Source organism: Myotis davidii, unplaced genomic scaffold (genome assembly GCF_000327345.1).
Source record: "Myotis davidii unplaced genomic scaffold, ASM32734v1 scaffold370, whole genome shotgun sequence".
Classification (NCBI taxonomy): domain Eukaryota; kingdom Metazoa; phylum Chordata; class Mammalia; order Chiroptera; family Vespertilionidae; genus Myotis; species Myotis davidii.
This window is the reverse complement of record NW_006288615.1, coordinates 3903486-3917192: the sequence shown is the minus strand read 5'-3', so window position 1 is coordinate 3917192 and position 13707 is coordinate 3903486. Positions and strand designations below refer to the sequence as shown.

Sequence of the window (13707 nt, the reverse complement as noted above, 5' to 3'; positions counted from 1 at the left end):
TCCAAGGTGCACCCCACACTGCTGTCAACTTGCTTCTCCTGGGAACCTTCAAAAATGGTGGTGAGAGCCTGGATGTTCATTCTCGGTGAAGGTGGGAGCTCAAGCTCTTTGTTCTTACTCCAGCATGCCCGTGCACCCTGGCAGCCTCCACAGGCCATTGCTGAAAGCCAGTGAGTGGTTTGCTCCGTGGCTACCAAGAACACCACTCCCTTATGGTCTGAAACAGAGCAGGGGCTGAGTAGCCAGAGGTGGTAGGAACAGCAGCCCAGGCCAAAGTACCCTGGAGGTGAGGCCAAGCAGCACCCATTCCGGCTTTCTGCACGGGGGCCACTCCCTGACCCATGGGCAGTGCACGCTGTCCCTAAATGCAGGGAGCTGAAGGCCCACGACCTGGGGAGTGTCTATTGTCTCTGCAGCTTAGCAATGAACACTTACAAAGGCCAGGAGGAACTTGTGAGTGCAGGACAGCAGGTGGTGGTTGTGGGGATGACTCTGGTGGAAGTTGGGCAGCTGCAGGTGCCTGGAATTCCTCGAAGATGTGTGACATCTACTGCTGTTCCTGGTCCAGGCCCAACTTCAAACTGGTTCTAACCAGATTGCCCATTGCCACTGTTAACCTCAACATCCTCCCCTCCCCTCGCTGCTGCTTTACATCCCCAACAGCCTAGAAGCATTGTTTGTGGCTGAATGTTAGGAAAAAAGGCCACACGGATGAGAGCTGAGTGAGAGAGGCACAATTTATTGATCACACAGACTGCACACAAGGGGATGTGGGTGCATATCCAGTCTCAGGCACTCACACACTTTTCTGGATTTGGTTTCTTGCATTAATTCTGTTATGTGAAAAAGCAAAACAAGGAAAGACGTCACGGATCTATGCTAGTAACCAAGGAAGCAGGGCCAAAAGTCATGAGAGTTCAAAGAAAAGGCTGCACAGTTTTGAGAGCTGGGCACCAAGAGGCTCACCCTCCAGGCAGCCAGGTATGAGCATGATGGGAGGAGTGTTGGGGGCTGGCCTGGTGGTGGCTGCCCACATTAGGGAGGGGATGGGGGACCTGGCTCAGGCCTGGGCATCTCTAGCCCAGGCTGAAGCTGCACTTCCCACGGAGAGGAAGAGCTGATTGTCCTTTTTCAGAATAAAGAACTGAGAGGACCCAGAGAGACCCCTGATCTCAGCACCAGCTCTGCCCCAATTCCTGGGGGCTTTAGCTAATGCAGTTTGTGTCCAGGTCAGGTTTCTTGTACCCTAAATTAATACTGACTCTCCAGCTCCCTGAAGGCCGAGCCCTGTCTCACTCCAGGAAGGCACTGGCCTTAACGTTTAATGCTTTGTCCAAACCACTCAGAACATACTGTGTTGAACTGAGGGATCTGGGAACGTGGTTTTGGTGGGCTGAAGAAGACTCAACTCATAATGTTTGTAAATCACTTAGCAGGTACCTGGCACGTGGTACATGCAGCCATTATTATTATTGATATTATTATTATTTATATTTCCACCTGGAAATCAGCGCTTTAGTTCCTTTCTTCAAAATGATAATCGGAACAAGGCTCTTGGGTCCCAAGTACCAAGATCAAGCTGGGGGCCCAGGTGCCCGAGCTGTTTGTTGCCCTTCGGGTGTGCTTTTCCTTCCAACCTCAGCACTTGGGGCCAAGTTTCGAAGCCAACACACTCTGCCGACCATGCAGAAGCTGGCCTCTCCTGAAAAGTCTGAAGCCCTGCACAGGAAGCTGGGTAGGAGAGGCCAACAGGAAGTCCCAGGAGAGGGTCCAAGTGGCTTTGTGCTGCTCCTCTGGGCTCACATCTCACCGAAGCTCACCAGGGCCTTCACTGTGGACCAAGGACAGAAGACTGTCAGCATTGCATTCTCACCAGGCCAGATTTAACCAACGGTCCCCATGTCCCCGCACGCTGTGGCCTAGGTCAGGATTCCTTTAACAGAGTGCTGAAAAGAGCCAACACTTAGTAAAGGCCTAAGTACCTTAAATGTATGTTATATAGTTCTATGCATATGTTATAGGACTATATAGCATGTAAATACATAATTTAGAAGTACACGATAACATATAGCAATAATCTATATATATATAAAAGCCTACGTGACTGGCCGACCAGCCAGTAGCTATGATGTGCACTGACCACCACGGGTCAGATGCTCAGCGTGGGAGCAGAAACCACAGGCATGGAACAGATTGATGAATCTCAGAGGGAAGGGGGGAGGGGGGAGGGCAGGAAAAGATTAACCAGAGATCTTATATGCATACCAGAGGCCCAGTGCACTGATTCGTGCACCGGTGGAGTCCCTCGGCCTGGCCTGTGGTGATTGGGCCAAAACCAGCTCCCAGGCATCCCCTGAGGGGTCCCGGATTGTGAGAGGGAGCAGACCAGGCTGAGGGACTCCACCAGTGCATGAATCCATGCACCAGGCCTCTAGTATATAATAAAATTTAATTCTCCTTATAAGCCTATGAGGCAGGTTCCATTAATAGCCCCCTTTTTACAGATGAGTCAACTGAGGCTCAAGGCACAGATCCAGGAAGCTGGAGAATAGGGTTTCAAACCTAAGACACTCTGGCCCCACAATCTGTTCTAAGCATTATTAGTTCTGCTAAAAAAGAAACCTATTTTATGAAAAGGAAGGGCACTGGGAAATTTTTAAGTACTAATACTAATGATGATAAGAATGAAATGTACATGATCTGGGCTCTTTGTTTTTGTTTGTTTGTTTTTAATTATTTTCTTAGAGAGGAAGGGAGAGGGAGTGAGAGATAGAAACATCAATGATGAGAGAATCATTGATCAGCTGTTTCCTGCACGCCCTCCACTGGGGATCAAGCCCACAACCTGGGCATGTGCCCTTGACCAGAATCGAACCTGGGACCTTTCAGTCTGCAGGCCAGTGCTCTATCCACTGAGCCAATCCAGCTAGGGCTGGGCTCTTTGTGTGTCTAGAACCTTATTCCTATGACACAGGAGGCCTGGGTTCAAATCCTGTCTCCACCCCTTCCTCACAGAACAGCTCCCAGAGCCACTGTTTATTAGAACCCACTTCTAGGCTGGATGGTCGGATCATGCATTCATACTCACATGCACACATGCCAGCCCATGTGCACCTGAGCACACTCCTGTTCATGACAGGTTATATCATACACACGCAGGTACATGCACATGAGCTCACAGGCACATTACTCCTAGGCACAGTAGTTGTATCATGTGCACACACACACCCACTCGCTTGTGCATCCGAACACACTCCTGCATGGTGGTTGTGCCACATATGTGCACATGGCTCACGTGCATGCACTCCTTAGCATGGCGATTGTGTCACACACACGCGCACACACACATGAACCCCCACAGGCAGCCCAGGGCACCTGCATGGCAGTCCTGCTGAGCGGTGTGTCGTCGGGCCGGTGCTTGCCGTGGTGGGGGAGCTCGGCAGTCTCACGGTAGTCTCGGCCTTTGGAGTGCTGCAGGTGTAGGACAGCTGGGCTCTTGAGTGGGAGGGGAGGACGCTGGGCCGGGGTTGGCGGGGCCTGCTGGCTCAGCTCTGACCTGGAAGGCTTGATGGGCCTCTTGGCTGGCACTGGGACTGGGGAGCTGGCAGGGGCCTTGGGCTTCCCCTGGCTCTTGTCCCCTGCGGCCGGCCGGCCCTCAGCAGGAGACGAGCAAGTGAAGGAGCGGAGCCGAGGCGTGGGACTGATGAAGGGTGTGGGTGCAGGTGTAGGCACCGGCTTGCCTGTCCCCTTGTTGCCCTCAGCCTCCTGGGCTTTGGAGAGCAGGATATTGGGAGACAAGCTTCCTGGGTCTGGGCAGGGTGGGAGCTCCTTCTTCAACATTTTGGGAGACTCCTGCTCTTTCCTGGGAACCAGCTTAGAGAAAGAACACACAGATCCATAGAGTGGGTTTTCAAACATCTCAGGCTTGGTCAGCTTGGGGTCCTCCTGAGGCAAAGGCTCCACTGCGTTCTTCCCCAAGTCACTGGGCCTGGAACGTGAGAAGAGGACACATGGGAAAAACACATGGGGAATGACTGCCTGAAGCCTATGGGTTTTCCTTAGAGAGTGATAAAAATGTTTGGAACTAGATGGAGGCGATGGTGGCACAACATTGTGAAATACTGAATGCCACTGAATTGTTCACTTTCAAACGGGTAATTTATGTTACGTGAGTTTCACCTCAATTAAAAACAAAATTAAAAATGAAAGGAACCTGGCTGGTGTGGTTCAGTGGTTGAGCATCGACCTATGAACCAGGAGGTCATGGTGTGATTCCCTGTGAGGGCACATGCCTGTGTTGCAGGCTCGATCCCCAGTAGGGGGCGTGCAGGAGGCAGTCAATCAATGATTCTCTGTCATCATTGATGTTTCCATTCCTCTCTCCTTCTATCTTCCTCTCTCTGAAATAAATTAAAAATATTAAAAATGAAAGGAAAAGGAACTGTGTTAGTCATATGTTGATGCTCACATAGGTAATCTCAGTTGTCGCCTGGACATTTGCCATCAGAGCCTTGGCGAGCAAGGGGAGTTTGCTGAAGGATTTGTAGGAAGAGGAAGAGGGCTTACATGGCACTGCCCGTATCAAAACTGGCCCCTCAGTCCTCATCAGAGAGGCCTGTCTTCCACAGCCTGCCCCTCACTACTAACAGATCCATCTTCCTGACTCCCTGCAAGGATCCCACAGCCTTTCTGCTGTCTCTAACAAATTCTGCTCTGACCCTCAGGGGAATAAAAGTCTTGCAGGTGACTAGACACCCTCAGCCACCATCTGTGCTACCCGAGAGTCCTAGGTCAAGGAGTGCCATTTAACAGATATGTATGAGCCACTGTGTGCCCCAGGCCCAGGAGTCAGCAGTGAACAGGACAAAATCTGGGCTCAGGGGCCGATGTTCCCAATTAACACAGTTCTCTTCCTAAGGCACAGACTCTCCCTGGAGAGCTCCTAGAGACCACAGTTTCCTTCATGGCCTTGTCTAGGGTGGGAAGGAAGCGCAGTGGTCACGCTGGAAATCAGAGGGAACCTGGAGAGATGGGGAAACAGGCCAGCAGCAAGCAAGTGGGCCTGCTGACTTGTGGCCAGAGAGGGAGCGCCTATCATAGGCCAAAGCAGGTAAGCGCTGCCTTTGTCTGTTTCCTGGCTTCTATGGCTCTTATTTGAGGCGATTTCCTGCAGAGCAAATTATGAGAACCAGGAATGGGACCACATGTTACTTTCTGGCCAATGGCATAATCTCCTGGAGAGTCTCTGGGATCTACTTTCTGCAAAAAGGAGGCTGTCGTGAAGAAAATGTGGGTCCCTGGGAACCCACGGACTGTTCAGCCATGGCACTTCTCACTGATGGGATGGGCTGAAACACTGCTCAGAAGCCATGACGAACAGGCTCTTTGGGGAGAAAGGTGTGGGCTCAGGGGGCGGGGCGAGATGTCATCCTTGCCCAGGTGCCAATGAGACAAGATGACAGAGGGTGTCAGAGAGACTAGCCTCGGGGACATGCCAATGAGGGCTTGACTGTCAACTCAGTTTTTGGCTCATTCCTCTTTGGAAAGACCTGGAAGCAGCTGTATAACTAGGAATGTTGGAGCCTTGAAGGAAGTCTTTGGAAAGCTGCCTCTCCACCACACGCCACCCTCTGTCCCCGTCTGGAACCTCAAAGACCTTTGCTATGAGTTAGCCCCAGGAAGGAAGGTGTGGGAAGGTACAAGCGGCACTGACCATCAGCTTCTAATAAAGAGGCAAGAAGGAGAAGAGAAAAACTCAACATCTGACACCTTACAGCCCACTCTCTGTGGCTGAGCAGGAGGAGAGACTTGCCTCCAAGAATCAGGAGCAGGGTCCTGGATGTGAACCTTTTTTTAATTCCAAAGCTCATTCCCCAATGACCAGAGCAGAGATGATGCAACTCAACTTCTGCCTCTGGGAGGGGCTGCTGTCATTCTTGCAGAGGGGAAAGCTTGGTTGGGGCAGGGGAGACTGGGAAAATCACAACAAAAATGTAAAAGTCTTATTTCCATGACCAAAGGTGATAGGAAACCAATTCCCATTGTAGGCCACAGTTGTGGAGTAAGCAAACCAACCAATATCCATGGCACAGAGTTAATTCCTGTGGCAAAAGAACTCCACTTCACAGATCGATTCTGGAGTCGATTCTTTTCTAAAGCAGTGAAGGACCAAGCAGGGGCTGAGAAGAACCATCTTTCTAACCACATGACTTCGGTGGGTGACCAGCTGTTCAGGTTTGCCCAGGATTCAAGGGGCTCCCAGGATGTGGGATTCTTAGTGCAAAAAAGGGACAGTCTTGGGCAAACTGGGATGGCTGGTCACCCTACTTTGGGTGTAGAGCAATGGTGAGGCGACATGGAGGATGCCGGTGACACCCCCTTTTCCACAACTTTGCTCAGGCTGAGCCAGGGACTGAGAGCAGTTAAGTGGGCTGTAGGCAGGGGTGGGAGCTGCTGGCTTCTTGCCTCTAATCACCTCCTTGGTGAGCAGTGAGCTTAGACTGCCACCCTGGGGGCCCCTTGCCTACAGATATCCCTGTTCCCAAGCTGTCACTGTCCATGAAACCGGAGGGAACACATTTCCCACACACTTATCCTGTCTTGTCCTCTCCTGGCCCACCTGCCACATCCTCTATTCCTTCCTTCCTTCCATTCATTTATCCATTAAAAAAAAATTTTTTAAGCCCTAACCAGTTTGGTTCAGGGGATAGAGCGTCGGCCTGTGGACTGAAAGGTCCCAGGTTCGATTCTGGTCAAGGGCATGTACCTTGGTTGCGGGCACATCCCCAGTGGGAGGTGTGCAGGAGGCAGCTGATAGATGTTTCTCTCTCATCGATGTTTCTAACTCTCTATCCCTCTCCCTTCCTCTCTGTAAAAAATCAATAAAATATATTAAATTTTTTTTTTAGATAAAAAGCTTAAAGAATAAAACTGTAAACTGCTCCTCAAAAAGGTGGGAAAGTGGTGAGATGAGGGAGAATACTGTTTGACAGCACTCCCTTCCCTGGCTACTAGGAAGTGACAGAAACCACTGAGAAACGTAAGCGCTCACAAAAGAGAGCAGCCCCCAGAAGTCATTATAAACAAGAAAGACAGCCACCAAGGAAAAATGATGTTAATGATAATCTGTGTATCTTTGATCATTGTTAATTGGGCTCTGCACTTTCCATTCCCATCTGTCATCCATGGTTACTAGAAACGTGCACAGCTCCCTATCTTATGTTTCAATGAGATGCTTATGAATGGTTTGCTTTGTTACGGTGGCACGTATAAGAGGTGGCTATGGCTTTGGCTACCTGGCCTGGGCTTGTCCCTGGCTCCCTCCTCCTGACACACGCCGTCCGAGTCATCTTTCTCTAACCTCCTGGCCTTTGCTGAAGTTTTGCGAAGTTTCACGGCCAAAGCCCCTCCCTCTGCAGGCTAGCTGCTCTCTCCCTTTGGCATTCCCAGGCTCAGCTGTGGCTTTTGCTGACTATCCTTAACAGGAGAGATGAGAAAGCTGCACCTGGGGACAGGCACCTCGTGGCTAAGAAGAGAGAAGGGAACTTGGTGTTGGAGAGGGACTTTTACATGGAAATTTCCAGCTCTGTGCCCCAGGGGTCTCGAGGGCGTGAGAGATTGCCTAAAGGGTTCACTGGTTATAGAAATGTATTTTTCAACAAATGTTATGGGAGGGTATTTTTCTTGACCATATCTTTAAAATTTTCTATTTAAAAAAATCAAGTTTACACTAATAGAGTAGGACTAGAGATTCCACGAGTATTTCTTGAATGTCTACTGTGGTCCAGGTCCCAAGGATGAGTCAGAGACTAAAGTGGACCCACACCCCTGCCCTCATGCAGCTTCCGTTCTAGGGCTGCGTTTCCCAGCAGTGAAAACGCAGGGAAGGGAGAGGTCTTGGTGAAGAGAACACTCACCTTGACTCCTGCGTCCTGGGGCAGGGGACCCGGGTTGTTGTGGAGGATGAAAATTTCTTGGGTGATATGGGCGGTTGGGAGGGTGGTGTTGGAGGGGTCTCTCCCCTTCCAGATCCCAGGGAGGAGTCCTTGAGTGGCTGGTCATAGCTCCAGGCTGTGGGCTGCTGGTCAGGGGACAGGGTCTGTTTTATGTACCCAAAGGATCCCACCCCCATGTAATTGGGGTTGATGATTTCTGTGATGCTGGAGCCACTGCAGAGAGGGACCCTGTGGGGGAGACATACAAAGTCACAAGTCAGTCCCAGCCTGAGGACGGTGCCTTCTGCTCTTCTGCAGGACCCCTCAGGATCTCCTCAACTCCTTCACTTTTTGGGCAGTGGATTTGTTCGTTCGTTCATTCATTCATTCATTCATTCATTCATACAACAAATAGTTTCTGAGTGCCTAGTGTGCACTAGGCCCTGGGCCAGGCAGAGGGAATATGGCTGTGAGTAAGGCAGTCGTAGTCTCTGTTCTCATGGATCTCAGATCTGGTCAGGGAGACAAACAAAACTCAGTGACTGGGACGCATGGGGTTTATACAGTGCCGAAGTCTGAATGAGAGCCACAAAAGGGGCAGGGATAGCCAGGAGCGTTGGGACCCACTGGGCATAGGGTAGCCAGGGAAGGCCTATCTGAGGAGGCAGGTAAGAAAGAAGTGGGGGAGACAGTGGTAAGAGCAATTGTAATGGCCTTTAACTGTTCCAGGAACCATCGGAGGGCCTATGAGCAAGTGGGGAGAACAGAATGAGAAGCTGTTGAGGCTGGTGGGGCGAGTGACCGTGGGGGAGGGCAGGCTGGGGTGGTGGAAATGGAGAGCTCCACCTGAGACACATCAGCGTTTGTGTGTGAGGCGTGAGAATGGAAGTGGCCATGTGGGCATTTGAAGGTGAGAGGACAAAGGTCAAGGCTGGAGTCTCAAACATGGGAAGTCAGCTGAAAGCTGCTAAGGGGATGGCCCAGACCCGGGTGAGGACACCTGAGACACCAACGCTGTGCTGCCTCTTGGTGACAGAAGTGCTATCCTTGTAAGACAGGGCTGTCATGAGAACAAACAGGCAGAGTTCTGAGTATTCAGTTTATAACGAAGCCTCCCAGCTCCCTTCTGCTCAGCCAGCCTGGTTCTGTGCACAGCTCACTCTCAGCCGTCAGTGCCTGCTTAACAAATATTAATTCTAATACTAGTCAAAAGGAAAACAATTTGTAGACCTACACTGACCCTGACTCTGGAGCAGAGCAGACATGTGAGAGCTGTGACGCTTTCATTGATGGGTAACAGTGGGAGAAAAAGATGGAGAGGGGATACTTTAGCATCCATGGCTACAGCCCTCAGAGGTTGGACATAGACAAAGGAACGGGCTGGAGATGTGAGCTCCTGTGTTCTGAGTGGTGGGTGGCATGTGCGAGGGCTGGATGGGAGAACAGGCAGTGTGGGGACCAGCAGGGGGCTCTGCAGAGGCTTTGGATTTTCTCTCAGCCAACAGCACAACTTTGCTCCCTCGGGAGGTAAGAGACCATGACAGCCTTAATGGGCTTCTTTCTGGGACTTGAGACCACGTCAGAGCTGGGGTGACTCTGTTACTGGGAACTCTTCTAAATTCCAGTTTATTGCCAGCCCAGTCTCTGCCAAGAGCAGCCTGCGTTCATTCCCCCCAGTGGCCTCTCCCCTTAGGAACAGGATGGGGTTTGAGGCCATGGAGCCAAGACTGCTGTCCCCAGGACACATGGCAACCATTCCACGTAGCCATCTCCGCAGGTGCTTTCTCCTGGGTGGGGCTATGAGTCCCTAAGTCAGGGATGGCACCTAATCTGCCTTGGTTTCTCTAGAACCTTCACATAGTAGGTGCTCAGCCCATGTTTGTTGAATGGAATGAAATTTGCAACACAGGAGTCTCCAGACCTGGCCCAGTCACATTAACCCCCCAAGACATGGGTTTGTGGTCAGGACAGCGCCTCTCCTGGCTGAGCTTTCTTTCCTCCTGGGTCCTCAGTTTCTCTGTGCTCCACTTACCCTCTCTGGTGCTGGGTCTGCGAGGCCAGCTAGTCTGTGAAGCCCTGACAACCCCCCTGCCCTACCTGGAGGCAGGTTCCCACTGCTTCATGGGGTCGTGGCTGGTGAGGCTCTTCAGACTCTTGGGCCCGCTGGACTCATCCCGCTCAGTCTTCACAAAATCTGCAAGGAAAGGGCCAGGAAGAAGCATGTGAGGGCCCAGTGTGCAGGTCTGGGCCAGGATGGCAGAGGTTTCCATAGACATGCCAGAGCCAGACGGTGAATACTGCTGCCTGGGGAGGCGGGCTAAGCAGGATTCTGACACCTCCTGCGAGTTCAGGGATTGATTAGTTATGCCTGTCAGCTTCAGAGGGAGGAGAATTGACACGTGTGACCCAGAGGGGTCATTTCATGTGACATTTCCCACCTGTTGGTGTTGGCAAAGGACAAAACAAGTCAGTTGTTCTGGGCAGATCCAAATAAAACAAATAGAAGAAGGCGGCTCCCGCAGAGCTTCCAGTACCAAAGCCAACCTCTTTGTGGGCAGCTGGGACCCTGTCTTCATTTCTGACTGACGGGTGGTTGCAGAGGTGCCGACACCTCCTCATTCCAACCCACAGTCCTGCTAGAGAAAGGAGCTCCCACAGGGCGGAAGGGGGGCCACATCCATGGGAGGCAGCACCCCTGATGGCCCAGTGCCCTCTGAGGAGCTGAGGGTGCCAGAGGGTCCACATGTAGTGAGCCCCGCTGTCTCACTGTCCACGTGAGGCAGAACCCCATCTCATTTACAATCTCAGCTTAGCACTGGGTGAACCTGCACTTCACCTTGGACTGGCTGCTTTCTTGGTATATGACCTTCAGTCAATTACTTAAACTATCTGTGCCTCAGTTTCCCCATCTACCAAACAAGGATGATGCCCAGCTCTCAGAGAGAATATTCAACAGCTTTGCTGAGAGAACCCTCACTCCTGTTTAACCCCGCAGCGCTGACGAGGGCTGGGGGTGGGGGGTCATGGCCACTTACCATACAGCTTCTCCCTCATCTTGCCCTGGGAGGTTTGCAGCTTGATCTCCCCCCGGAAGTGTCCTGTCATCTCTCCGTGGTGGGTGAGAGGCGTGTAGATGGGGAGCTGTGTTTCCGTGGCCTCTAACCGCAGAGCAATGCAGCCCTCCCCTGGGGACATGGAGGGGACAACAGTAATGTCAAGACCCTGCCATTTTGCAGGAGAAACACCATGAATTTGGCCTGGAGAGTTAGTTCTACCACCAAAGACAGTCATTCAAGATGATGGCTAAGGCAGGAATCATCCAATAAACATTTTAGAACAACCCCTCAGCAATCTGGAAAAACATCTCAAAATTTATAGCAAATGAACTCCAAGTAGATGAGTTGCTGTGAAAAAAAGTTAAATCATAGGTAATCCAGCAGAAAAACAGAATTAAACACTAATCTCCTAGCTGGAGGGAATGACAACTTTCTAAGGCTTGAAGCTATGTCAGAAATGACAAAATAAGACTGACAGGTAAGAGAATATAAAAGTTTAAAACTTCTACACAGAGGGGAAAAAAACCACAGGAAATTGAGATGATTGACTGGGACCATTCTCTGCAGTCAGCTTCACAAAGCAGGGATTTTATCTGAACTCAGGAGGAACTCCTCAAAATTAAATCCCCAGCAGATAAATAGGCAGATCACCCAAACAGTCATTTCACACAAAAGAGAACTGTAGCTGGTTAATTTCAATAAATGGAAATTCATTCAGCCTCGAAAGCCATCACAAATGCAAATGAAGCAGCACAAAGAGATTCTCTCACAGACATGAAACTTAGCACAAAACAGAAGGAAGAAAAATACCCAGCGAGGCTCAGGGAAACCTGGACCTTGGGACATGGCAAGGTCCACATGGCAAGACAGCCTTTCCGGCAACCGGTTCGATAACAAGGGCCAAGAATCACGGGCATATGTATGCCCTTTGACCAGCAAATATGGAACTCATCCTAAGAAGATGATCCAAAAGAATAAAAAAATGTAGCTTCAGGAGAACATAAAAATGTCCCCAAAGAGATCATCTTAGCATTATTGGTAACACTAATAAAAGTAACTGGCAGAGCCTCAATTACAGTAATAAAGACGACTGTGAAAAATGAGGCTACAGCAAATCCATGGAATACTACGAAGCCATGAAAAGCCACAATCACAAAGACCATGTAGGAGGGTTGTCGAAAATGGGTCTTATCTAATACGAGGCGAGGAAAGCAGAATATAAATGGTATCTTTGTGATGATTAGAAATGTAGAAATCTAGGACCTATGCCTATGGATGAGGATAGAAGTGTGAAACCAAAATAAAAAGGATTTCTGTAGAGGGGAATGAGACTGCTGGTCGATTTTTTCCCTTGTTATTATTATGATTTGCTGTTTGTGAGTATGAATATCAAAAAGAGCAAACAAAGGAAGAATACAATATTTGATCAAGGAAATGGAACCATCAGACCTGAGTTCCTGTTTTCGTTCACTGAACCTTCAAACATTCCGGCATCCACATGGATCCTTTTTCTCTTTGCCCCGTTGAGAAGGACAGGAGATTCAGATCTGGAGCCAGAACACTCCCCAGGCTCTGCCCGTCCCTGCTTTGGCTCAGGGACCCTCTTTCTAGTGCGATACTAGGAAGGGGTAAAAGGAATGATTCTGAAGCTGGGCTGCCTAGGTTCAAGTCCAAGGTCACACAGTAGCTTGTCAAAGTCACGCAGTAGCTACATGACCTTGAACAAGTCACTTCATGTCCTCACCTCTGCAAACAAGGACAGTGACTGTACCTAAGTCCCAGGGCTTTGGCAGAGCCTGCACAGTGGGCGACCAACACCCACAGGCACCCTTTGTGTCTCTGCCTGTTTCTGTTTCCTGACTTCCACCATCAGCACTGAGCACCTTCAAATTCCTCCACTGAAAACAAACCCCCTTCCTGGACCAGGTTCACTTTCTCACCTGCCTCACACCCTCTGCTTCCTCACTGCCATTCTCCCTAACTGCCTGTGAACACTGCCTCTCCAAGTATGCGGATGGGCCCCGAGTCACTCTGTCTAAGGACCGCTGTTTGGTTTTTATTCTGTTGGGCCTCTCGGCACATTTGCTATCATAACCTTGCCTTCTTCGCAAACCCACTCTGACAGTGTCCCCAGCGCCACAGCCTGTCCTCCCACTTCTCTGGCTGTGCCTTGTCATCCTCCTGTGCCTGTTCCTCACCACAGCTGACCCGGATCAGGAAATGAGACATTAGCCCAGCTGCTCAAACCAGAAGTGTGGGGATGTCATCCTCAACAACCCACTTACCTCGGTTCCCAAGGCCAAACCATTTTCCTTCTTTTCTTTATTTTTTTTTTAAATTTTTTAAATTGATTTCAGAGAGGAAGGGAGAGGGAGAGAGAGATAGAAACATCAACGATGAGAGAGAATCATTGATCAGCTGCCTCCTGCATGCCCCATACTGGGGATGGAGCCCATAGCCAGGGCAGGAATTAAACCGTGACTTCCTGGTTCTTAGGTTAATGCTCAACCATTGAGCCATGCCAGCTGGGCAACCATTTCCCTTCTTAACACCTCTCAAATTTATCCTGTCCTCTCCATTTTTACTGTCACTGCTTTCACTCTGGCCCCCTCATCTCTCATCTTTTTGTGACTTTGTTATTGCTAATCCGCACTGGAGGATATTTTCCCCATTGCTTTCAGAGTGGAAAGCAGGGCGGGAGGGGGAAAAGAGTCAGG

General features: G+C 50.3%; 1 protein-coding gene across 1 annotated transcript in view; it reads right to left on the bottom strand.

Annotated features, from left to right (window-relative positions):
• Positions 1-719: 719 nt before the first annotated feature.
• INPP5D (inositol polyphosphate-5-phosphatase D) overlaps positions 720-13707 on the bottom strand; it is a 95471-nt gene continuing 82483 nt past the window's right edge. The window contains exons 23-27 of the mRNA XM_006760440.2: positions 10970-11119; positions 10032-10128; positions 7917-8183; positions 3376-3988; positions 720-1831 (exon numbers count right to left, since the gene is read on the bottom strand). Of these exons, the coding sequence (XP_006760503.1) occupies positions 1829-1831; positions 3376-3988; positions 7917-8183; positions 10032-10128; positions 10970-11119 (1130 nt within the window). The 3' untranslated portion in view covers positions 720-1828. The remainder of the gene's footprint in view (positions 1832-3375; positions 3989-7916; positions 8184-10031; positions 10129-10969; positions 11120-13707) is intronic.